General features: G+C 53.4%; 1 protein-coding gene across 2 annotated transcripts in view; it reads left to right on the top strand.

Annotated features, from left to right (window-relative positions):
* The first annotated feature begins 1,121 nt into the window (after window positions 1–1,121).
* Window positions 1,122–23,529, top strand: part of SCN4B (sodium voltage-gated channel beta subunit 4) — a 26,070-nt gene continuing 3,662 nt past the window's right edge. The window contains exons 1-5 of one of the 2 annotated variants that reach the window (XM_028834031.2): window positions 1,122–1,329; window positions 8,721–8,893; window positions 9,882–10,110; window positions 19,588–19,717; window positions 22,227–23,529. The exon at window positions 22,227–23,529 is cut by the window's right edge and continues 3,662 nt beyond it. In XM_028834031.2, coding sequence (XP_028689864.2) covers window positions 1,269–1,329; window positions 8,721–8,893; window positions 9,882–10,110; window positions 19,588–19,717; window positions 22,227–22,320 — 687 coding nt within the window. In that variant the 5' untranslated portion in view covers window positions 1,122–1,268 and the 3' untranslated portion in view covers window positions 22,321–23,529. Of the gene's footprint in view, window positions 1,330–7,881; window positions 8,394–8,720; window positions 8,894–9,881; window positions 10,111–19,587; window positions 19,718–22,226 lie in introns of those variants that run through there. The other variant, XM_077964382.1, reaches the window with a different exon arrangement.

Genomic DNA, 23,529 nt, shown 5'->3' with positions numbered 1-23,529 from the left:
TGGTTGGAAAGGTGCTCAGGAGGAGATCTACTCATTTACAGAACCACCAGCCCAAGTAGCACCGCTCAGGTGAAACTCTTTCACTTGGGACTGTCTGGGAAAAGGCTTACTCGTTCACAGCCTCGCCTCAGCCCTCTGACCTGGTTGTCACCTCGGACTCCTGCACCCCTACCCCAAAAGGGAGGCCGAGGGAGTCTGCGGTTCCGAAGAAAACCGGAGAGTTGGAGGAGGGCGAAAAGGCAGAGTCTGAGGGGGAGGGCCTAGGTAGGAAAAATGAGGAGCAGGGTGCAGGGGGAGGGAAATGGGGCGCAGGACACAGACCAGGAGCCGGCCGTCCTGCTCCCTAACCTGGAGCATGGCGATTTCCAAGGGGTCCATGGAGAAACGTGGGGCGGGGTGGCGGGTGGGGGAAGGGAGGGCGGGGGCAGTTTGCAATTGGAAAGCTCTGTTCCGGGCTTCCTAAAACAACCGCCGGAGTTGCTGAGCGATGGGGCTGAAGGTGGCGGGAGCGGGTCCCGAAGCTGCACGCGCGCCAAATCGCACGGCCACCGAGGAGGCGCAGGCTGCAGTAGGCAAGCCCGCACACGCCCACCCGTTGTTGCAGTGTCCGCTGCGGACTTTAGAGCGGTCTCTTGGCGGTCCTGGGAAAGGAAGCCACTAACCTTCCCGTGTTCCCCCAAGCAGAACAAAACAGCCTTCCAACAACCGAAAAGCTCCACCTCTACTCCCCTCTGAACTATGTTCCTAATTGGCAGCTCAGCGCATGGGATGATGCGGGTGGCTGCAGGCCGGCCCTGCAGTGCCAGCCGCAGCAGCCAACCCCACCGGAGAGGGAGTTGGGGGTATGGCCTGGTCCCGGGGCTCCGGGACCGCGAGGCGGGGCGCGCCCGGAAGCTCCCTGGGCTCCGCGGCGGCCACCGCCCCTCCTGCGGCTGGAGCGCTTCCAGAGCAAAGGCGCAGCCTCGCTCGCCGCTGCGCTCGCTCAGTCTTCCTCCCGCTCCTGCTCCGGCTCCTCCTCCTCCTTCCCTCCCGCCGCGGCTCCAGCAGCCGGCTCCCAGCAGCGGGCGAGCGCGCCTCCCCCTCCGCTCCTTTCCTCCCCCTCCTCTCGCTCTCTGCCCGCTAACTTTCCCGAGCCCCGACCCGCGGCGCAGAGCTCCGGGGTAGCTTCGTGGCGGAACACCGACCTCGGGCGGAGAGCGCGGCTGTGCCCAGTATCCCATCCCCGCGCCCCCCGCCTCCCCCCCGCGCCCTCCGGAGAGAACAGGACTATGCCCGGGGCTGGGGACCGAGGCAAAGCCCCGGCGAGATGGCTGGGCACTGGGCTTTTGGGTAAGGCAGCCCCAGCTTGGTCTCTTCTCTTGCCTCCCCCCACCCCCAGAGAAGGGGACACTCGAGAAGGAAGATGCCTTGGATAGGGTGGGCTTTGGAGTGCGGCACGGAATGCGGACCGTGGCCGCCGGCTTCCTGCCTGGTTCATAGGCTGTGCTCCCTGGGGACCGTGCGCGTCCCTCTCTGCCCCAGCAGCCCGCCAGTCTCAGGATGAGTTTTTTTGCTGTCTCTGGCACCTTTGGCTCCAGGTTTTTGGAGCTGGATCTTGGGGCTGCAGCGCGGGTCTCCCGAGTTCAGAGGTTCAGGATGCTGGAGGAGGGGGTCCGTGCCTTGGGTGCAGGGGGTACCAGGTGGGTTGCTCGTGTGACTGCTGGGATGATGGTTTGCATCCCTGCCCAGAGCCGTTTGCTTGTTTCCCAGGCACCAGGCATGCACCAATTGGGGGTGGGGGAGTCCCCTTCTTCCTGGGCCCTTTTCCTGCTTTGCTCCTCTGCCCTCTACCTCCCTCAGGAGCCACTGCCTTCTCCACAGCAGCACCCCAAAACTGGAAGGGGCTGGAGGGGCTTGCGGGATCATTCAAGACCCTTTAGGAAGGGCCTCGTCTGTCTCCCTACAAAGAGATTCCGTAGGGAAGACCTGTTTGACCTGCTCCCGGCTCTTCATTTTTGGAGTGAATATGGAGACAGAGGAGACTTGTCCAGAGGACACGGAGGAAGAAGCATTATTAATATCTATTAATATGCACATGAGAGTTTTGAGTGTCAAACTCCAAGAGATTAGGGAATGATATTTATTAGTCCAGAATGTAATCTCCTCATAAATCATAGCCAGACTTTAATGTAAGCCGACTCCATCTCTGGCAACGGCATCTCTTCCTGTTTATATTGGTCAGATTTGGCTTTCGGCAGCTCCCTGCATTGGGAAAGACACACGATGTAGGTATTTGTGCTGAAAACAGGGAGATAGAAGCCTATAAGGGAAGTGGCTACTATTTCTGCGAATGTAAACTGTGTGCAGATCTATCAGGTTGGTGGCTGGTGGTGAAGAGGGGAGAGAGTATTTCTTGTACTTGGGATGTTTATTTACCTCCGTACAGCGAGGTGGAAGACACCCGTGTTTTCTCCTGTACCTCTGGCACAGATGTCATGCTGGTTTCACAGTGACCTTAATGAAGTGGGCGTCAGTGAGGCCTGAGGCTCCTTTTCACAGGGTGGGCACAACGTCATTCCATGCTTCTTCCCCCCATCGAATCTCAGATCAGCCCAGGTCCCCATGGTGGCAATGGCAGGGGTAAAGGGTCACTGAGGAATTCAAACTCAGTCAGTCATTAAACGACCCCACTTCACACCTCTGGCTTATGTTCCTGGGTGGGGGATGCCAGTCCCTGGTTTGTTAGAATACTCATAGAACCAGGCCTCTGTGGACAACCGAGAGGGCTCTGAAAATCATGTATGTGTGTGTGTGCGCGCACGCGCATGTGTGTAAGGGGGATTGTGGGCATAGTCTCGGTACATTTCTCCAGGTGGAAGCCCCACCTTCTCCAAGGACTGTTCAGGTGTATAGACCAGGTAGGGGCTAAGGCCTGTTGATGGAGGTTTAGATGAATTTCTGAGCTACGCTTTGGGAGCCCAGGAGACAGCAGAGTGACTTGTAGGTGGGAGACCTGCTGGCACCAGGACTGGCCTCATCTGCTCTGTCCCCTGCCCCTCTGGTCTGCAGAGGGACTCCAACCAAGGTCCCTTTGGCCCTTGACCAGGCAACACTGACTGAGCCCTCACAGGGGCATTGGTCTGAGCTTGGGACATAGATGACATCCTTGCTGTCAGTCCAGTAGGGGAGACACAGAGATGACTGGACAGCCAACTGGAAGTGTTCCCTGGGAGCATCAGAGCTGGCAGGGACTTTGGGAAGCAGAGCACAGAATTCTCCTAGGGATGAGGAAGTCATGGTCCAGAGAGGGATGGTGACTTGTCTAGGGGCGCATGGCCAATTGATGGCCAAGTGGGACAGAATCTGAGTTTCTTGGGCTCTGTCACACCACGCTGCTTCCCAGTTAACTCAAGTCTGGTGAGGGGGAAGGTTAATAGGGATTGTGCTTAGGGCTGAAGAATAAGTGAGGCTCTGGGGAATGGGCGTGGAAGGATAAAGACTTGGGGGGCCTAGAGCTGCTATTTTCATAGCTTTGGAGACTGGGTACAGAGCAGTGAACTTCCAGGAGTCCTCTTCCCCTCTTCCCATATCAAACCCAGTCTCACAGACTGAGACCAAAGTGATTTCTGATAACCTAACAAAATGCCCTTTTCTTAAACTGAGAAGCAGTTTCCAAGGCTGTATTATTGCAATTGAGGTTTATGTGCTTTCCTATCTCTTCCTAAGCATGTAACTGGTAATCTCTCTGTCCTGCCCACTCCTTCCTTGTTCCCCCATTTACTTAATTGCTGTGATCTGTGTTTAATTATCACTTGTGAGGGTGCTCTGTTGCACAACCCTATTTCCCCTGGTGTGTGCTTATTAACGGCTTGTTTAATGAGAATGCAATTAAGGAGAGGGTGCACAGTCCCACTCAGAGGGAGAAAAAGGAAAGAAGAAGCAAGGAGACTGTGGAGAAGAAGAGAGGAAAGGGGAGAAGTGGAGGGAGTTTGAATCTGGAATCCTGGGTTTGAACCTGGAAAACACGCTTAATTCTCCTTCTGAACCTGCTGGAGGTGCAAGCCTGTGGGGGCACCTGGGAGAGAAGGCTGGAGTCCCAAAGCTCTTTTGACTGGCTCCCTTCTGGTGGGATCAGCATGAGAGGGAGACTGGGCACAGCAGACCATCTTGCCCTGCTGCCAGTCCTCAAGGAGGTATAGGAATCTTTGCATAAGCCAGGGGTGGGCCATGCCAGCACAACCTGCTCTCTGGCCTGTAAGAGGAGGGACAGGCATGCTGCTGGGACTTGTTTGCAAAGCTGGTTTCATTGAGCATCCCCTGCTGTCTCAGGGGCATGCTTTCATCCCAGCAAAGCTCCTGGGGGTGGGCAGGAAGCAGGCAGGTTGCCTAGGGAGAGGGAACTGAAATCTTTCCTTTGTCTCTGGGCCCAGGGGCCTTGCCTGGCCCAGCCCTGCCTCCCAAAGCCCCCAGGGCCTGCACCCCAGGAGGGGTCCTGTCCTGCTGGCCTCGGCCCACTTTCTGCACCCAGCTCTAACTTTGAGCCTTTCTAACTCTCCCTGGGCCAGAGTGTATCAGCCTCCCTATCAAAGTCAGCCGTGTGTCCACTCGCCGTGCCAGCAAGCCCTCAGAGCTACACTTAGAGTGGCTACCAGCCTGCCCCTCTTTCCTGGGGTGGTTGTGAGTGATCCCTGGATGTGGGAAAAGGTGGTGGAATGTTTCCTGCCTCCACATTTGCCTTGGGATAAATGGTAGCTGCCATAAGATTCCTGCTGGTGTGAATATTTAATAATGTGATTTGCATGTGCTGAATACTTTTCCACTTTAACAAAAGTGTTCCTGAGTCAGTCCTCAGACAAAACCCCAGATAGGATGGCAGGGGGCCGAGGACTTCAGAGAAGGCAAAGAAAATAGCTGCTCTGAGAGTGGCTAAGTGGATAGGGCCTTTTAGGGAGGAAAAGCAAGGTTTTGGGGTTCAGGATGGAATTCCACGGGATCATGACTGGGAAGAGTTGTTCCTCAAGTCCACAATGCCAGAAAGAGGCTCCCCACTCTCAAACACACACATGTGCACTTTAACATTCTAGAATTAAGTTCAGAAAAGAGCAAAGCAAGGCTTTCTTTACTCCAGGGAAACGGCCACATGGAAATAAGCCAAGAAGTGGTACAGGGTGAAAATACAGATCAATGTGGGAATGGCCTGGAGACATTCTTGGCTGACACTGGTTATTCAGGGAAGCTAGGGGTGCCCTGGCTACCTGTGATGAGGGATACCCATGTCCCCTGCTCCCCTTTCAAATACCATCCTCCTCTATCTGCAGGGTGCCCACTCATGGAAGCCCCTCTTGTGTTTTACAATCTCCTGTTTTGGCTTCACACCAACCTTGAGAAGTAGGAAAGAGGTATCCCTGCCCTGGCTTGGGGATACGCACACCGGATGTGGCACCTCTGACTTTCTCAAGGTCAGCTGGCAGAGTGGGGCCTGTCTTGCGCATGCTCACCAGTCCTCTCCAGGGTTGGTCATCCTGAAGCAGCCCTCGGGGGGCCTTTGTGGACCAACACCTGCCCCTGGTTCCTCCCTTTCCCCCAGAGCAACCTTGTAGGAGACACTGAGTTCAGTGGGAGGCAGGCCCCTCAGCTTTCTCGTGCATGACCCTCCCAGACATAACTGGCCGGACTGCATGACTCCCAGCTGGGAGGGCTGTGCGCTGAAGAAGCCAGGCTTGCTCCCCCTCTCTGACGCTTTCACTTGGACAGGGCTCTGGACTCTGTGAAACCATTTCTGTCGGTTTTCATTTTCCCCTTCCAGCTACTGAGGAAGTAGCAATGCTTCACTTGCAGAGTCCTGAGTGTATTGGAGTTAAGTCATCCACATAGACGCACACAAATCAGGCAGAAATGTGTACTGTGTCATGAGCCAGACCTTAAAGAAATAGTGTACTCCTCTCTTCTAGACCCGTCTTTTGCTCATTTTTGCTTCTATTTAAAGCAACCAACAAGATTTCCCTTTTCGCATGCATCTTTTGTGCTCTTGAATATCTCTTTCTGGCTGGGGTTGAGGTGGGGAGATTTGGGCACTGATTTGAGTTGCCCCATCTCCTCCGGGACCCTGATTCCTGGACCGGTATGCTGATGAGGAGCAGCCACACTCCTTGGTGCCCTGAGGGAGGCCATTAGCTATCAGGAAGCTGCGTTGTCTGACAGCTTCCCTGTCCACTGCTCTGCATTCACTTCCTGTTTGTGGGGGCTACGGAGGGTGAGAAGCAGAGTCGGTGTCTCCCACCAGAAGGTTCTAGTGCTGGCTGCAGACTGGAGAGTGGGATCTTGTGTCTGGCTTCTGTCCTTAGACCTCTGGGGGAGATGGGGCGGAGGAGGGCAGAGATAAACAGAAAGGCAGGAGTTCTATGGAATGCTAAGCCCTGATCAGTGTTTTCTTGGAGAGCACGGTTGGTCACAGAGTGGTGAAAGGGGGGCTAATATCTGAATGCTGCTTATGCCACTCACTGGGTGTGTGGCCATGAGCAAGGTAATCTCTTTAAGCCTGTTTCCTCATTTGTTTATTGAGAAGGAAAATGTAACTTATAGGATTATGATGAAGGTTAATAATAGTAACCTAAAGGATTATGATGAGACAGTGTATATAAAATACCTCTCCTATCCTATAGTAACTGCTCAGTCTCAAATTCACCATTTACTGTGTGGCCCTGGGCAAGTCAACTTAACCTGTCTGAGCCTCAATTTCATCATATATAAAATGGGAACATTATACATGCTTTTGAGCATTCTAATAAAAGTTGGAGTTAGTATCCACAAATCCTCTGGCACCGTGGTTCTCGGAGTGTGGTCCCTGCTCACAGCATCTCCTAGGAACTTTTTAGAAATGTAAAAGCTCAGGTTCCACTCCAGACCTTCTGGATCAGAACTCCAGGGGCTGGGTGGAGCCAGCTGTAGCTGTTCTGTAGGGGATTCTGATGACTCTCAAGTTTGAAAACCATGGCTCTAGAACAAATTCTGGCTGGCCATGAATCCTAGAAGCTGACCAAAAATGAAGGCTAATTGAAATAACTTCCCAGCACTAATCAGAGCCCTGGTGGGCAGATCCGGATCTCGCAGGCAAGTTACCTAACCTCTCCAGGCTCAGTTGTCTCACCTACAATGTGGACCTATAATAGTAGGTGACTCATAGGACAGGTGAGGATGAAATGTGCCTGGCACATAGTAGATGCTCAGTTAATATCAGTTATTACTACTGTCACCGGCAGTGGCTGGATCCCGGTGGGATTACTGGACCACGGGGAGTGATTTTAGGGCTTGGGGCTATGAGCACTCCACTTTGTCATCAGAAGTTAAGGGCACAGGAAGAAGCTGAGCCGGCAGGGCTGCCAGCTCTCCTTGGAAATCCTTTTCTGTCATTTGAAAAGCATTGCTAAGACGCATTATCATCTGGTGGGGGCAAAACAAGAGGTTTATGATGCAGAACAGGGAATTAAGTTAGACAACACAGGGCCTTCCTGAGAGTGCGGGTGGAAGGTGCCAGTTTCCCCTAGGGACGAGGAGAGGCAGGCATCCACTTCCGGACACCCGCCCCCACCGACCTTGAGGCGAGTGGGCTTTCCTTGAGGCATCTGCAGGACATGGGGTGGGGAGGGGGCGGGGAACCAGGCCCCCTTACAAGGACACGGAGCGGGAGTTTGGAGGCCGTGAGCGGAGCGGCCTTGTCCCAGCGGAGAGGGGTCGCATCGGAGTGCTGGGGAGGAGGTTCGAAGCGTGAGAAAGAAGCCTAGGGGCGCTCGGGGACGCACGGGGACGAGGGGGCGGAGTGTGGCAGGGAGGCCGGGCTGCTGGGCTCAGGAGGGGACCGCGTGTCCAGCGCCCTCCCCGTCCCGCCCCCACGCGCGTGCACTTGGGCTGGCCGGGAATCCCTCCCCAGGGTGGCTTCTGCCTGTGACTTTCCCACCCTGGCTGCGCCCGCGCGCCCCCGCGGCTGCCCAGCTCCAAGACCCGCGTTCGTCCCCACCCGCGCCGTGTTCCTCCTCGCCCGGCAGTCTTCCTGCGGTTCCCAGGCTCCCGTTTGGCGGCCAGAGGGCGTCGGACTCGGCTGACCCAGCGAGGTCCAGCCCGAACGTGTCCTTCTGCCTCTCAGCCCCTGGGGGCCAGGGAGGAGCCTCCAGTACGGGGGAACGAGAGGCTGCTGGACGGCAGCCCGGGACTGCGGCGGCCGCGTTTCTCTTCCTCACCTTACGGGACCCGGCTCTTCCCCCACCCTCGACCGCCCCGCCCGCCCCGCCCGCCAGTCCTGAAAACCTGGCGGGAGGTGCGCACTGTCCTAGGGGAATTCCCCTGCAAACAGAAGGGAGCCCACCCTGCGCGTCCTGGGGTGGGTGCGACAGGAGCGCTTCCAGGCACTGCGTCCCCAGGTGAGGGGCGGAGCGGGCGCGGTTCGCGGCAGCGGCCAGGCCTTCGTTTCCTTGGGTTGGGGTGACCCCTGGTGGTCATCCAGAGCGCCACAAGGGCTACTCCCTGATCCAGAATTCAGTCCTTTCCAGGGGAGAAATGGAGAATGATGGAGGGCAGCCCAGACGGTGTTAATTGGAGTAGAGAGCCATCCTCCCGAAGTTGGGACGGAGGGTGACAGAGACCTCCCTGCTGGCCAAGTCATTCCGCCCTGTCCGAGCATCCCCTTCCAGAGCTCCAGGCTGAGGTTTTGGTGGGGTTTTATTAAGGAGGCGGTGCTCCTTACACAGGCCTCTTCCTGCTCCCCGTAACCCTGTCGCTGGAGGTGTCTGTGGGAAAGGCCACCAACATCTACGCTGTCAACGGCACGGAGATCCTGCTGCCCTGCACCTTCTCCAGCTGCTTTGGCTTCGAGGACCTCCACTTCCGGTGGACCTACAACAGCAGTGACGCATTCAAGATTGTAAGTATTTGGAGGAAGGACAGTACAGCCCAGCCTCCCTTACCCATGCCTCCCCTCCCAGGCTCTGGTCACTTCCGGACTGAGAACCACTGCGATGGTCCCCAGAACCTTTTGCCACCCTTTCTCCCAGTATTCTTTTCAGAGCCTGCCAGGAAGAATGTAACTGGGAGAGATGCATAGATCGTGTTGCCAGCATTCGGGGACTGTTGGAATTCTTGGCTAGAGTCTTCCGTCTGGTCTTAAGAAATACCCGGAGCTTGGACTGCTTGTCTAAAAATCAATAGTTTAGTCTAACAAACAGGAGAGAGAAAGGCCTTGGAAAGCTTGGAGAGAGGGAATGAGAAGAGTCTAAATGAGGCTGGACTGGCAGGGAAAGGAGAGAGGAAGGGAGAGAGGAGGGAGAGCTGCAGGATCATTGGTGGGGCTGCGATGGGAGTGGGAGTGAACCAATCAACAGGTATTTATTGAGTACTCACTCTACAATCTAGTGGGGGATCCAACCTGAGACTTTCACAGGGAAGCCACAAGAGACCAACTCTGGTTATAATTAAATGCTGACCTCAGAGGGTGCTGACGGGCAGAGCTGTGGGATTGATCCAGGTCTTGATAGAGGGCCAGAATTCAGATGCGCATGGTGTCAGCAGAGGCTGGGTGGGAGGTGACAGAGGGAAATGAGTTCAGTGTTTGCAGGAGTCGTTACATAAAAGGCTTTTATGAAGAGAGCGGTAAGAGCTGTGCTGCATTCCAGAGAGACCTTAATAAAAGGAAATGGGTTTAGCCTGAAACAAGCAAAATTCAGGTTAAACAGGCAGAGCTATTGACGCTGGAAGAGGAAACTGTGGGGGGAAGGAGCAGGGTGTGACTGCAGGCTCTTCCTGGTCCTGGACAGGGAAGGTACTCAAGGAGTGGGCTGGTGTGATGTCATGACCCTTGAGGACCCTGATTCTTTCTTGGCCACCTTCTCTCTCCAACGCCTTTCCTCCACCAGCTCATAGAGGGGACTGTGAAGAATGAGAAGTCTGACCCCAAGGTGACGTTGAAAGACGATGACCGCATCACTCTGGTAGGCTCTACTAAGGAGAAGATGAACAACATTTCCATTGTGCTGAGGGACCTGGAGTTCAGCGACACGGGCAAATACACCTGCCATGTGAAGAACCCCAAGGAGAATAATCTCCAGCACCACGCCACCATCTTCCTCCAAGTCGTTGATAGACGTATGCAGTAGGGGCTGGTACAGGGCAGTGGAGTGGGAAGGACTTGGGGGGCACCCAACTCAGCATTACAGTGAAATGGCAAAATGGACTGTGTTGGTGTTTTCTTTTGCTTTACACTTTCCAGAGTTGCTGGAGTTACATCTAAAAGCTAGAAGAGCTCAGCTTGAACACTTAATTCTGCTACCAAATAACTTATGAAATACTCTTAGCCTCTCTAAGCCTCGTTTTCCTCATCTGTAAAATGGGAATATGACTGCATTTTCCTGGAGTTGTGGTTAGAGAAGCTACATGTGAGTGTTTTGTGGCTAGTAAGGTTTTCTCCATATATACTGATTATTAATACCATTAGCAACGATAGAGTCGGGATTTTTGAAGAAAGTGAGAGAAGAGCCATGAGGGCGTCTTTGGGAAGACAGGGAGGGAGCAGTGAGTGCAAAGGCCTTGAGGCAGATGTGTGAAGAATCACAGCAGGCTAGTGCTGGAGCAGGGCAAGGAGTGAGAGATCAGTCAGGTGAAGCCAGATTGTGTAACCACCTTACTGGAAGGGTGAGTGAGGTGGGAGCCACTGGGAGCAGAGGAGTTAAGGCCTGAACAGGTTCACTCAGGCCCCTATGCCAAGAATAGATGATAGAGGGAGGAGATCAGTTAGGAAGCTATTGCAGACATCCACGGAAGAGGTGGCTTGGGCCAGGGCCAGGGGGATTGTGAGCCATCAGATTCTGGAATTTTATAAAGTTAGAGCCGTCAGGATTCTCAGGTAGATTGGATAAAGGGTTTGAATAAAAGGCATTGAAGAAGACTCCAAGGATTGTGGTTATAGCGATTGGGAGGATTAAGTTGTTCTCAGTAAACAGAAAAATAATCAAACATATTGACTGGGAGCATCATCTATGCATGAATATTCAGAAGCAAACTCTGTTGATTGGCCTTATTATGTATTCAGCATTTCAAGGTGACTCCAAGATCGAACTGTTTTACACAGAAAGAACCACCCTGGAGGAAGCCTAGATTACACTCATTTATTAAATCATTTGGTTATCCAGTCACTCATTTATTTGGAGGAATTCAGCATGTTCCTCTCTATTTACAAGGTCCGGTTCGGTCCAGTCTGATCCGGTGTGGTCCGGTCTGATCCGGTTCGGACTGGTCTGATCTGGTCTCGTCTGGTCTGGTCCGGTCTGATCCGGCTCGTTCCGGTTCGGTCCAGTCTGATCCGGTTCGGCCCGGTCTGGTCTGGTCTGGTCCGGTTTGGTCCGGTTTGGTCCGGTCCGATCCGGTCTGATCCGGTCTGATCCGGTCCGGTCCGGTCCAGTTTGGTCCGGTCTGATTGGGTTTCGTCCGGTCTGATCCGGTTTGGTTCGGTCTGATCCGGTTCGGTCTGGTCTGATCTGGTCTGATCCGGATCCACCCGGTTTGATCCGGTCTGATCTGGTCTGATCCGGTCTGGTCCAGTTTGATCCGGTCTGGTCCGATTTCGTCTTTTCTGGTCCGGTTTGGTCTAGTCTTATCTGGTCTCGTCTGGTCTGGTGCGGCCTAGTCTGATATGGTCTAGTCTAGTCTGATATGGTCTAGTCTGGTCCGATTTCGTCTTTTCTGGTCCGGTTTGCTCTAGTCTTATCTGGCGTCGTCTGGTCTGGTCCGGTCTCGACTGATATGGTCTAGTCTACTATGGTCCGGTTTGGTCAAGTCTGATGTGGTCCGGTTTAGTCTGGTCTGGTCCGGTTTGATCCGGTCTGATCCGGTTCGATCCGGTTTCATCCGGTTCAAACCGGTCTGATCCGGTTTGATCCGGTTCGATCCGGTTTCAGCCGGTTTCATCCGGTTCCATCCGATCAGATCCGGTTTGATCCGGTCCGATCCGGTCTGACCCGGTTTGATCCGGTTCCATCCAGTCTCTGATCCGGTTCGATCCGGTTCTATCTGGTCTGATCCGGTTCCATCCAGTCTCCGATCCAGTTCGTTCCGGTTCTATCCGGTCTTATCCGGTTCCATCCAGTCTCCGATCCGGTTCGTTCCGGTTCTATCCGGTCTTATCCGGTTCCATCAAGTCTCCGATCCGGTTCGATCCGGTTCTATCCGGTCTGATCCGGTTCCATCCAGTCTGATCCGGTTCGATCCGGTTCCATGCGGTTTGATCCGGTTCCATCAGGTTCCATCCGGGTTGATCCGGTCCGATCTGGTCTGATCTGGTTTGATCCGGTCTGATCCGGTTTGAGCCGGTCCCATCCGGTCAGAGCCGTTTCCATCCGGTTTGATCCGGTTTGAACCGGTTTGAACCGGTTTGATCTGGTTCCAACCGGTTTGAACCAGTTTCATCCGGTTTCAAACGGTTTGATCCGGTTTGAACCAGTTTCATCCGGTTTGATCCGGTTTGAACCGGCTTGATCTGGTTCCAACCGGTTTGAACCGGTTTGATACGGATCGATCCGGTTTGAACCAGTTTCATCCTGTTTGAACCGGGTTTGATCCGGTTTCATCCGGTTTGATCCGGTTCCATCCGGTTTGAACCGGTTTGATCCGGTTTCATCCGGTTTGATCCGGTTCCATCCGGTTTGAACCGGCTTGGACTAGTTTCATCCGGTTTGAACCGGTTTGATCCGGTTTGATCCGGTTCCATCCGGTTTGAACCGGTTTGAACTAGTTTCATCCGGTTTGATCCGGTTCCATCCGGTTTGAACCGGCTTGGACTAGTTTCATCCGGTTTGATCCGGTTTCATCCGGTTTGATCCGGTTCCATCCGGTTTGAACCGGTTTGAACTAGTTTCATCCGGTTTGATCCGGTTTGAACCGGTTTGAACTAGTTTCATCCGGTTTGATCCGGTTTGAACCGGTTTGAACTAGTTTCATCCGGTTTGAACCGGTTTGATCCGGTTCCATCCGGTTTGAACCGGTTTGAACTAGTTTCATCCGGTTTGAACCGGTTTGATCCGGTTCCATCCGGTTTGAACCGGTTTGATCCGGTTTCATCCGGTTTGATCCGGTTCCATCCGGTTTGAACCGGTTTGAACTAGTTTCATCCGGTTTGATCCGGTTCCATCCGGTTTGAACTAGTTTCATCCGGTTTGAACCGGTTTGATCCGGTTTGAACCGGTTTGAACTAGTTTCATCCGGTTTGAACCGGTTTGATCCGGTTCCATCCGGTTTGAACTAGTTTCATCCGGTTTGAACCGGTTTGATCCGGTTTGATCCGGTTCCATCCGGTTTGAACCGGTTTGATCCGGTTTCATCCGGTTTGATCCGGTTCCATCCGGTTTGAACCGGTTTGAACTAGTTTCATCCGGTTTGAACCGGTTTGATCCCGTTTCATCCGGTTCCATCCGGTTTGAACCGGCTTGGACTAGTTTCATCCGGTTTGAACCGGTTTGATCCGGTTTGATCCCGTTCCATCCGGTTTAAACCGGTTTGATCCGGTTTCATCCGGTTTGATCCGGTTCCATCCGGTTTGAACCGGTTTGATCCGGTTTCATCCGGTTTGATCCGGTTCCATCCGGTTTGAACCGGCTTGGACTAGTTTCATCCGGTTTGAACCGGTTTGATCCGGTTTGATCCGGTTCCATCCGGTTCGATCCGGTTTGAACCGGTTTGATCCGGTTTGATCCGGTTTCATCCGGTTTGAACCGGTTTGATCCGGTTCCATCCGGTTTCATCCGGTTCGATCCGGTTTCATCCGGTTTGAACCGGTTTCATCCGGTTTGATCCGGTTCCATCCGGTTTGAACCGGTTTGATCCGGTTTCATCCGGTTTGAACCGGTTTGATCCGGTTTGATCCGGTTCCATCCGGTTTGAACCGGTTTGATCCGGTTTCATCCGGTTTGATCCGGTTCCATCCGGTTTGAACCGGTTTGAACTAGTTTCATCCGGTTTGATCCGGTTCCATCCGGTTTGAACCGGCTTGGACTAGTTTCATCCGGTTTGAACCGGTTTGATCCGGTTTCATCCGGCTTGAACCGGTTTGATCCGGTTTCATCCGGTTTGATCCGGTTCCATCCGGTTTGAACCGGTTTGAACTAGTTTCATCCGGTTTGATCCGGTTTGAACCGGTTTGAACTAGTTTCATCCGGTTTGAACCGGTTTGATCCGGTTCCATCCGGTTTGAACCGGTTTGATCCGGTTCCATCCGGTTTGAACCGGTTTGATCCGGTTTCATCCGGTTTGATCCGGTTCCATCCGGTTTGAACCGGCTTGGACTAGTTTCATCCGGTTTGAACCGGTTTGATCCGGTTCCATCCGGTTTGAACCGGTTTGATCCGGTTCCATCCGGTTTGAACCGGTTTGATCTGGTTTCATCCGGTTTGATCCGGTTCCATCCGGTTTGAACCGGCTTGGACTAGTTTCATCCGGTTTGAACCGGTTTGATCCGGTTCCATCCGGTTTGAACCGGTTTGATCCGGTTCCATCCGGTTTGATCCGGTTCCATCCGGTTTGAACCGGCTTGGACTAGTTTCATCCGGTTTGAACCGGTTTGATCCGGTTTGATCCGGTTCCATCCGGTTTGAACCGGTTTGATCCGGTTTGATCCGGTTCCATCCGGTTTGAACCGGTTTGATCCGGTTTCATCCGGTTCCATCCGGTTTGAACCGGCTTGGACTAGTTTCATCCGGTTTGAACCGGTTTGATCCGGTTTGATCCGGTTCCATCCGGTTTAAACCGGTTTGATCCGGTTTCATCCGGTTTGATCCGGTTCCATCCGGTTTGAACCGGTTTGATCCGGTTTCATCCGGTTCCATCCGGTTTGAACCGGCTTGGACTAGTTTCATCCGGTTTGAACCGGTTTGATCCGGTTTGATCCGGTTCCATCCGGTTTGAACCGGTTTGATCCGGTTTCATCCGGTTTGATCCGGTTCCATCCGGTTTGAACCGGTTTGATCCGGTTTCATCCGGTTTGATCCGGTTCCATCCGGTTTGAACCGGCTTGGACTAGTTTCATCCGGTTTGAACCGGTTTGATCCGGTTTGATCCGGTTCCATCCGGTTTGAACCGGTTTGAACTAGTTTCATCCGGTTTGATCCGGTTCCATCCGGTTTGAACCGGCTTGGACTAGTTTCATCCGGTTTGATCCGGTTCCATCCGGTTTGAACCGGCTTGGACTAGTTTCATCCGGTTTGAACCGGTTTGATCCGGTTTGATCCGGTTCCATCCGGTTTGAACCGGTTTGAACTAGTTCCATCCGGTTTGAACCGGCTTGGACTAGTTTCATCCGGTTTGAACCGGTTTGATCCGGTTTGATCCGGTTCCATCCGGTTTGAACCGGTTTGAACTAGTTTCATCCGGTTTGATCCGGTTCCATCCGGTTTGAACCGGCTTGGACTAGTTTTGAACCGGCTTGGACTAGTTTCATCCGGTTTGAACCGGTTTGATCCGGTTTGATCCGGTTCCATCCGGTTTGAACCGGTTTGAACTAGTTTCATCCGGTTTGATCCGGTTCCATCCGGTTTGAACCGGCTTGGACTAGTTTCATCCGGTTTGAACCGGTTTGATCCGGTTTGATCCGGTTCCATCCGGTTTGAACCGGTTTGAACTAGTTTCATCCGGTTTGATCCGGTTCCATCCGGTTTGAACCGGCTTGGACTAGTTTCATCCGGTTTGATCCGGTTTCATCCGGTTTGATCCGGTTCCATCCGGTTTGAACCGGTTTGAACTAGTTTCATCCGGTTTGATCCGGTTTGAACCGGTTTGAACTAGTTTCATCCGGTTTGAACCGGTTTGATCCGGTTCCATCCGGTTTGAACCGGTTTGAACTAGTTTCATCCGGTTTGATCCGGTTTCATCCGGTTTGATCCGGTTCCATCCGGTTTGAACCGGTTTGAACTAGTTTCATCCGGTTTGATCCGGTTTGATCCGGTTCCATCCGGTTTGAACTAGTTTCATCCGGTTTGAACCGGTTTGATCCGGTTTGAACCGGTTTGAACTAGTTTCATCCGGTTTGAACCGGTTTGATCCGGTTCCATCCGGTTTGAACTAGTTTCATCCGGTTTGAACCGGTTTGATCCGGTTTGATCCGGTTCCATCCGGTTTGAACCGGTTTGATCCGGTTCCATTCGGTTTGAACCGGTTTGATCCGGTTTGATCCGGTTTGATCCGGTTCCATCCGGTTTGAACCGGTTTGATCCCGTTTCATCCGGTTCCATCCGGTTTGAACCGGCTTGGACTAGTTTCATCCGGTTTGAACCGGTTTGATCCGGTTTGATCCGGTTCCATCCGGTTTAAACCGGTTTGATCCGGTTTCATCCGGTTTGATCCGGTTCCATCCGGTTTGAACCGGTTTGATCCGGTTTCATCCGGTTTGATCCGGTTCCATCCGGTTTGAACCGGCTTGGACTAGTTTCATCCGGTTTGAACCGGTTTGATCCGGTTTGATCCGGTTCCATCCGGTTTGAACCGGTTTGATCCGGTTTCATCCGGTTTGATCCGGTTTCATCCGGTTTGAACCGGTTTGATCCGGTTTCATCCGGTTTGATCCGGTTTCATCCGGTTTGATCCGGTTTGATCCGGTTCCATCCGGTTTGAACCGGTTTGATCCGGTTTCATCCGGTTTGATCCGGTTCCATCCGGTTTGAACCGGCTTGGACTAGTTTCATCCGGTTTGAACCGGTTTGATCCGGTTTGATCCGGTTCCATCCGGTTTGAACCGGTTTGATCCGGTTTCATCCGGTTCCATCCGGTTCCATCCGGTTTGATCCGGTTCCATCTGGTTTGAACCGGCTTGGACTAGTTTCATCCGGTTTGAACCGGTTTGATCCGGTTCCATCCGGTTTGAACCGGTTTGATCCGGTTCCATCCGGTTTGAACCGGTTTGATCCGGTTCCATCCGGTTTGATCCGGTTCCATCCGGTTTGAACCGGCTTGGACTAGTTTCATCCGGTTTGAACCGGTTTGATCCGGTTTGATCCGGTTCCATCCGGTTTGAACCGGTTTGATCCGGTTTGATCCGGTTTGATCCGGTTCCATCCGGTTTGAACCGGTTTGATCCGGTTTCATCCGGTTCCATCCGGTTTGAACCGGCTTGGACTAGTTTCATCCGGTTTGAACCGGTTTGATCCGGTTTGATCCGGTTCCATCCGGTTTAAACCGGTTTGATCCGGTTTCATCCGGTTTGATCCGGTTCCATCCGGTTTGAACCGGTTTGATCCGGTTTCATCCGGTTTGATCCGGTTCCATCCGGTTTGAACCGGTTTGATCCGGTTTCATCCGGTTTGATCCGGTTCCATCCGGTTTGAACCGGCTTGGACTAGTTTCATCCGGTTTGAACCGGTTTGATCCGGTTTGATCCGGTTCCATCCGGTTTGAACCGGTTTGATCCGGTTTGATCCGGTTTGATCCGGTTCCATCCGGTTTGAACCGGTTTGATCCGGTTTCATCCGGTTTGATCCGGTTCCATCCGGTTTGAACCGGCTTGGACTAGTTTCATCCGGTTTGAACCGGTTTGATCCGGTTTGATCCGGTTCCATCCGGTTTGAACCGGTTTGAACTAGTTTCATCCGGTTTGATCCGGTTCCATCCGGTTTGAACCGGCTTGGACTAGTTTCATCCGGTTTGATCCGGTTTCATCCGGTTTGATCCGGTTCCATCCGGTTTGAACCGGTTTGAACTAGTTTCATCCGGTTTGATCCGGTTCCATCCGGTTTGAACCGGCTTGGACTAGTTTCATCCGGTTTGATCCGGTTTCATCCGGTTTGAAACCTGACCAGACCAGACCAGACTAAACCAGACCATATCAGACTGGACTAGACCATATCAGACTAGACCGGACCAGACCAGACGAGAGCAGATAAGACTAGACAAAACCGGACCAGAAAAGACGAAATCGAACACACCGGATCAAACTGCACTAGACCGGATCTGACCGGATCAGACCGGACCACCGGATCGGACCTGATCAGACCGGATAAGACCGGATCAGACTGGATCAGACCGGATCAGAATGGATCAACCCGGATCAGACTGGATCAGACCGGATCAGAATGGATCAACCCGGATCAGACCGCATCGAACCGGATAGAACCGGATCGGACCAGATCAATCCGAATCGAACCAGATAGAACCGGATCAGACCGGATCGAACCAGATCGAACCGGATCAGACCGGATGCAACCGGATCGAACCGGATGGAACTGGATCAGACCGGATCAGACCGGTTCGAACCGGATTGAACCGGACCAAACTGGATTGAACCGGATGGAACTGGATTGAACCGGATCAAACCGGTTCAAACCGGATGAAACTAGTTCAAACCGGATCAAACCGGATGGAACCGGTTCAAGCCAGATGGAACCGGTTCAAACCGGATGAAACCGGATAGAGCCGGATCAAAACGGATGGGCCTGGATCAGACCGGATCTAACCGGATGGAGCCGGATGAAACCGGATCAGACCGGATCAGACCGGATCAGACCGGTTCAAACCAGATGGAACTGGAACAAACCAGAAAAGACTGGATGGAACCGGATCAAACCGGATCAGACCGGATTCGATCCGTTCTGATCCGGTCTGGTCCAGTCTGATCTGGTTCGATCCGGTTTGATCCGGTCTGGTCCAGTCTGATCCGGTTCTATCCAGTTCGATCTGGTCTGATCCGGTTTGATCCGGTTCGATCCGGTTCTGTCTGGTTTGGTCCGGTCTGATCCAGTTGGTCTGATCCGGTTTGGTCCAGTCTGATCCGGTGTGGTCCGGTTTGGTCCGGTCTCATCCGGTTTGATCCGGTCTGGTCCGGTTTGGTCCGGTCTGGTCTGGTTTGGTCTGGTTTGGTCTGGTCTGGTTTGGTCTAGTCTGATCTGGTCTCGTCTGGTCTGGTTTGCTCTCGTTTGGTCTTGTCTGGTCTGGTCTTGTGTCCTTTGGTCTAGTCTTATCTGGTCTCGTTTGGTCTGGTTTGGTCTGGTCTGGTCTCGTTTGGTGGAGAGGAGGAAGACTGGGTGGAGCAGGTTCGGGAATCAGTCAGGAGTTCAGTTTTCAGATGAAGAAAACGAGGCTAGGGGGGTTCAATGACCTGCCCAACATTGCCAGCTAGTTAGTGACAGTTAAATCCCGTACTTGAAATTCAGACTATCTGACTCCAAACGCTTCTCACCATCTAAGAGGTATCATAGGGAGGTTCTTAATTTTTTGTGGGTGAGTAAAGGAGGTCTAGAAAGAGGCAATGGAATTTTCTTCTGGTAATTTCGGGATCAAGTCACCACTCAAACTTGAGTGTTATGGGCTCCAATTCTGATTTGTTCCCGAACTTGTGTGAGCACATCTGCGGGAGGGCATGTGAGGGGTGGGGGAGAGGACCCCTTATGTGTGCCCTAGCCTGATGGATGCCATGCTCTGCCTCTCCAGCTTTCTGCTGCAGGCCTGGGGAGGGCTGGGGGTCTGGGAGTGGATGTGCCCCAGATGCCAGGGGGTGGAGTCTACATGGCCCTTGTACTGCCACGGTGCTCGACTACAGGTAACCCTTGCTCCCTTTGTGCCTTCCCTTTCCTCCCTACTCGGGCCACACAGTGGAAGAAGTGGACAACACAGTGACACTCATAATTCTGGCTGTCGTGGGCGGGGTCATCGGGCTCCTCATTCTCATCCTGCTGATCAAGAAACTCATCATCTTCATCCTGAAGAAGACTCGGGAGAAGAAGTGAGTTGACCTGGAGCACACTCCTGTCCTCCCAGCAGCCCACCACCCTCTCATCTACCCCCATCAGCTTTCAGCCTTCCACCTGCCTCCTCATTCCCCCCATTCCCATTCCTACCGCTCTCTGTTCTATCCCTGCCACCCCCACCCCATCTCAGTCCCCCTCCTCGCTTTCTTTCTTCCCCATCCTCCCAATGTGTATTTATTGAATACGTTCAATTCATTGAATACACAAACGCCAGCCACCTACTCTTCCTCATCCCACTGTCTTCCTTCCCGTCCCATTAGCCTCTCTTTCCATTTGTACCACCCAACTGAGAGCCTTACCAAAGGACTCAGGGAGCCTTTGAAAAAATCAGAGAAAATATAATATTTCATGTACAGAGACTCTAAAATGGGAAGACCCTTCTAGGGAGATGGGAGTGAAATTCTTCTGTTAGGAAATTCTGAAACTTCAGTAGGGGGTGATTTTTTAAAAGTTTGAAATGGCAGCTATGGCCTCCCAGGGAGCCCTAGGAAAAGTTCAGGTATAAAAATAGACATCTATAAGGGGAAGGGGAGGGAGGATAGGGAGGTACGGAGGGTACAACCCTCAAGCCTAGAGTTTTTGGAACAGTATCAGACAGGCTCCAGAGCAGCATGTGGTGAACCTTGCAAAACTAGAGCAGGGAAAAGGCATTTGAAAGTTGTGTCCTGAGCAAGATAGATGTGACGAGATGGCTTCCCATTGGAACAGAGAGGGTGATGGTAACCACGAGATCCAGAGAAGGGAGAAATGCTCTGCTCTGCTCCTGTTTGCTGAAACATTCTGCTCTGCTGAGAAGAGGGAATTCCTCTGGAAAGGGCAGAACTTACTCTGGAAAGAGGGGGTGGAAGTTGGAGGTAGGGAGGGGATGTACAGGTAGCAACACTGGGGCTGTGGACCAGGGGAGGACCCCAGAACTGGTTTGTTGATGAAGAGCTCCAGGGTTGTCTGCCTGCCTTGTGGCCAGAGGCTGTGAGGGTTTTGGTGATCTTGTGAGGGGCCAGAAGTGTGGAGCTTGACTACGTTCTGTTTCTAATAACCAGTCTTACTATCGATGGATGGAGAACATATTTGTCAATATATGGTTTACAAGCACCTAGAAAAGACAACAGTGTTCCTTCAGAGTCACAGTGAGTTGTGTTTTGTTTTTTTTTTTTTTTTTTGAGACGGAGTCTCGCTCTGTCCTCCAGGCTGGAGTGCAGTGGCTGGATCTCAGCTCACTGCAAGCTCCGCCTCCTGGGTTCACGCCATTCTCCTGCCTCAGCCTCCCGAGTAGCTGGGGCTATAGGAGCCCGCCACCTCGCCTGGCTAGTTTTTTGTATTTTTTAGTAGAGACAGGGTTTCATCATGTTAGCCAGGATAGTCTCAATCTCCTGACCCAGTGATCTGCCCGTCTCGGCCTCCCAAAGTGCTGGGATTACAGGGTTAAGCCACTGCACCCAGCCCACAGTGAGTTTACTAAAAACAAGACATGCTAAGCTGGATGTGCGTGCCTGAAGTCCTGGGCACTGCGGTGGAGGAGGGACACACTGAAGTCTGAGCATGTCCAGCTCAGGGCAGTCAGGGTGGAACAGCTCCCAGGAGGTGTCTTCCCACCTGACCATCTCTCCTTCCTGCTGTCTTCTGCTCCATCCCACCAAACTCTGCCCAGACCTGGCTTGAAGCCAAACCCACTGCCTGCTCTGCCCCTTCCATGGACTCTGTTCTTCTCTTAATACCGCTGGTCACAGAGAGCTCAGGGAGGAAGGCGTAGGGGACCTGGGGAGAGGGACTCCGTCCTCACCATACTTCTTGCTGGCCTGGACCCCTCCCCCTGCTGTGGCACAGCCTGGGAATGGACCCCTGGGAACAGCACCTGGTGCCTTTTGCTTTCTGCCATGTTGAGACAACTAGGTGACAGCTAAGCTTTATTGAGAACTTTCTTTTTTTCTCTTTTTGAGACAGTCTCACTCTGTTGCCCAGGCTGAAGTGCAGTGGCACGATCTCAGCTCACTGCAACCTCCGCCTCCCAGGTTTAAGTGATTCTCCTGCCTCAGCCTTCCTAGTAGCTGGGACTATAGGCACGTATTATCATGCCTGGCTAATTTTTGTATTTTTAGTAGAGACGGGGTTTTGCCATGTTGGCCAGGCTGGTCTTGAACTCCTGACCTCAAGTAATCCGCCTGCCTTGGCCTCCCAAAGTGTTGGGATTACAGGCATGAGCCACTGCTCCTGGCCAGTTGAGAACTTTCTACCTGCCAGACACTGTTCTAAGTACTCATTTCTGCTTCCAGCAACCCCATGCAGAAGGTGTCATCCCTACATCTATTTCACAAATGAGGGAACTGAGGTACAGAGAGGTTAGGTGACATGGCCTCTGGCTACCTTAGCTCTGCAGAAGGCCAGGGAGAGGCATAGGGCTGGGTGCAGGGCCCACGGCTCCCACCACAGTTCTCCCCCTACTCTTGCTCCTCTCCTCACCACTGTCCCCTCTCTCTCCCTCTCTAGGAAGGAGTGTCTCGTGAGCTCCTCAGGGAACGATAACACGGAGAACGGCTTGCCTGGCTCCAAGGCGGAGGAGAAACCACCTTCGAAAGTGTGAGCCCTGCTTCGGGCTAAGCAGCTACAGGGAGCCCCCTTTCTGATGACGAAACTAATGCTTGAGCCCCGTCCGTAGAACCCATGTGCCTGAGACATCTGCTGCTTGGCTCAAACTGTAGTCTTTCCGGGCACAAGAAACCGGAGTCCTGCCCAGCCTGCCCATCCCCTTCCCAGTCAGGGCTCCCCAGGGACAAGGGATGGCCAGGGGAGGGGGTCTGCGGAAGATTCAGGAGAAAGAAACGAGAGGCTAGGGTGGTGTTGAGGGGCTGGTCCCCTGACACCTGGGCAGATGGGGTCTCCTTCGGTCTCCCCACCCTGCACAAACAGGGCGTTGGTTTTCCTCCAGGCTTCTCTTCACAGGGGACTGGGAGGATCCGTGAGGGCTGTCCTAAGAGCTGGGCCCTGGAGATGGGGTGTAGGAAGAGGTGGCTTCCTTTGGAGGTGGGAGTGAGCTGGAGGACTCTGGAAAAGACCTGGGGTAGGAGTTGATGGGGGCAGGCCCACAGTGAGAAGCTGCCTCGGCTTCATAGGATGCCAGATCCCCTACAGTCCCCCAAGTAGGGAACTTCCTTTCCCCTGCCCTGGGACCCTGTCTGCCTATTCCCTCCCCTGCTCAGAGTTTTTAAGCCCTCCCAATCAGGGCTGGCCACCTTGTCTTGAGAGGTTCTGGCCACCTAGCCTGCTCCTCTGCTCTCTGGGCTACAGAGGGGCTCAGGAAGGGGCCCCTCGAGCCTTCCTGGAGCACCGGAGTGCTCCCTATGCCTTTCCTAGCATTTTTACTTGGGGAATTGGGCCGCAGAGGTAGCGAACCAGTGTCCTGGGCCTCTGGGATGCCCGCCCCATCCCTGCCAATGCTGGCAATCCCTCCCCTGGCATGGCAGGACCATCACCACTCTGGGCACTCCCGAGTTCAGCTCTCCCCTGTTGCTCCTCCTCCTACTTGAGAGGCTGCACCCTCCAACCTCCCACTGGCTCGCTCCTCCCTTGCCATCCATCACGCCCTGCCCCCAGGGTTGTTCATTTCCCAGCCCTAGGTCAAGGGCCTGCCTTCGCCTCAGGGACTTTCTTCCTTTGGGTGAGGGGGTCCTTGGATTTCCCAGATGCTTCCTGCTCAGCTGGGCCACCCCCTCCCACCTTGGGGTTGGGGAGGAGCAGGGAGTGGATGCCTGTAGTTTTCCTTTGTTTCTCCCAGAGCTGGTTTGCACACCCC

The sequence above is a fragment of the Macaca mulatta genome, chromosome 14 (assembly GCF_049350105.2).
Source record: "Macaca mulatta isolate MMU2019108-1 chromosome 14, T2T-MMU8v2.0, whole genome shotgun sequence".
Lineage (NCBI taxonomy): Eukaryota > Metazoa > Chordata > Mammalia > Primates > Cercopithecidae > Macaca > Macaca mulatta.
The sequence above is the reverse complement of the archived record's forward strand: the minus strand, read 5'-3'. Positions and strand labels throughout refer to the sequence as shown.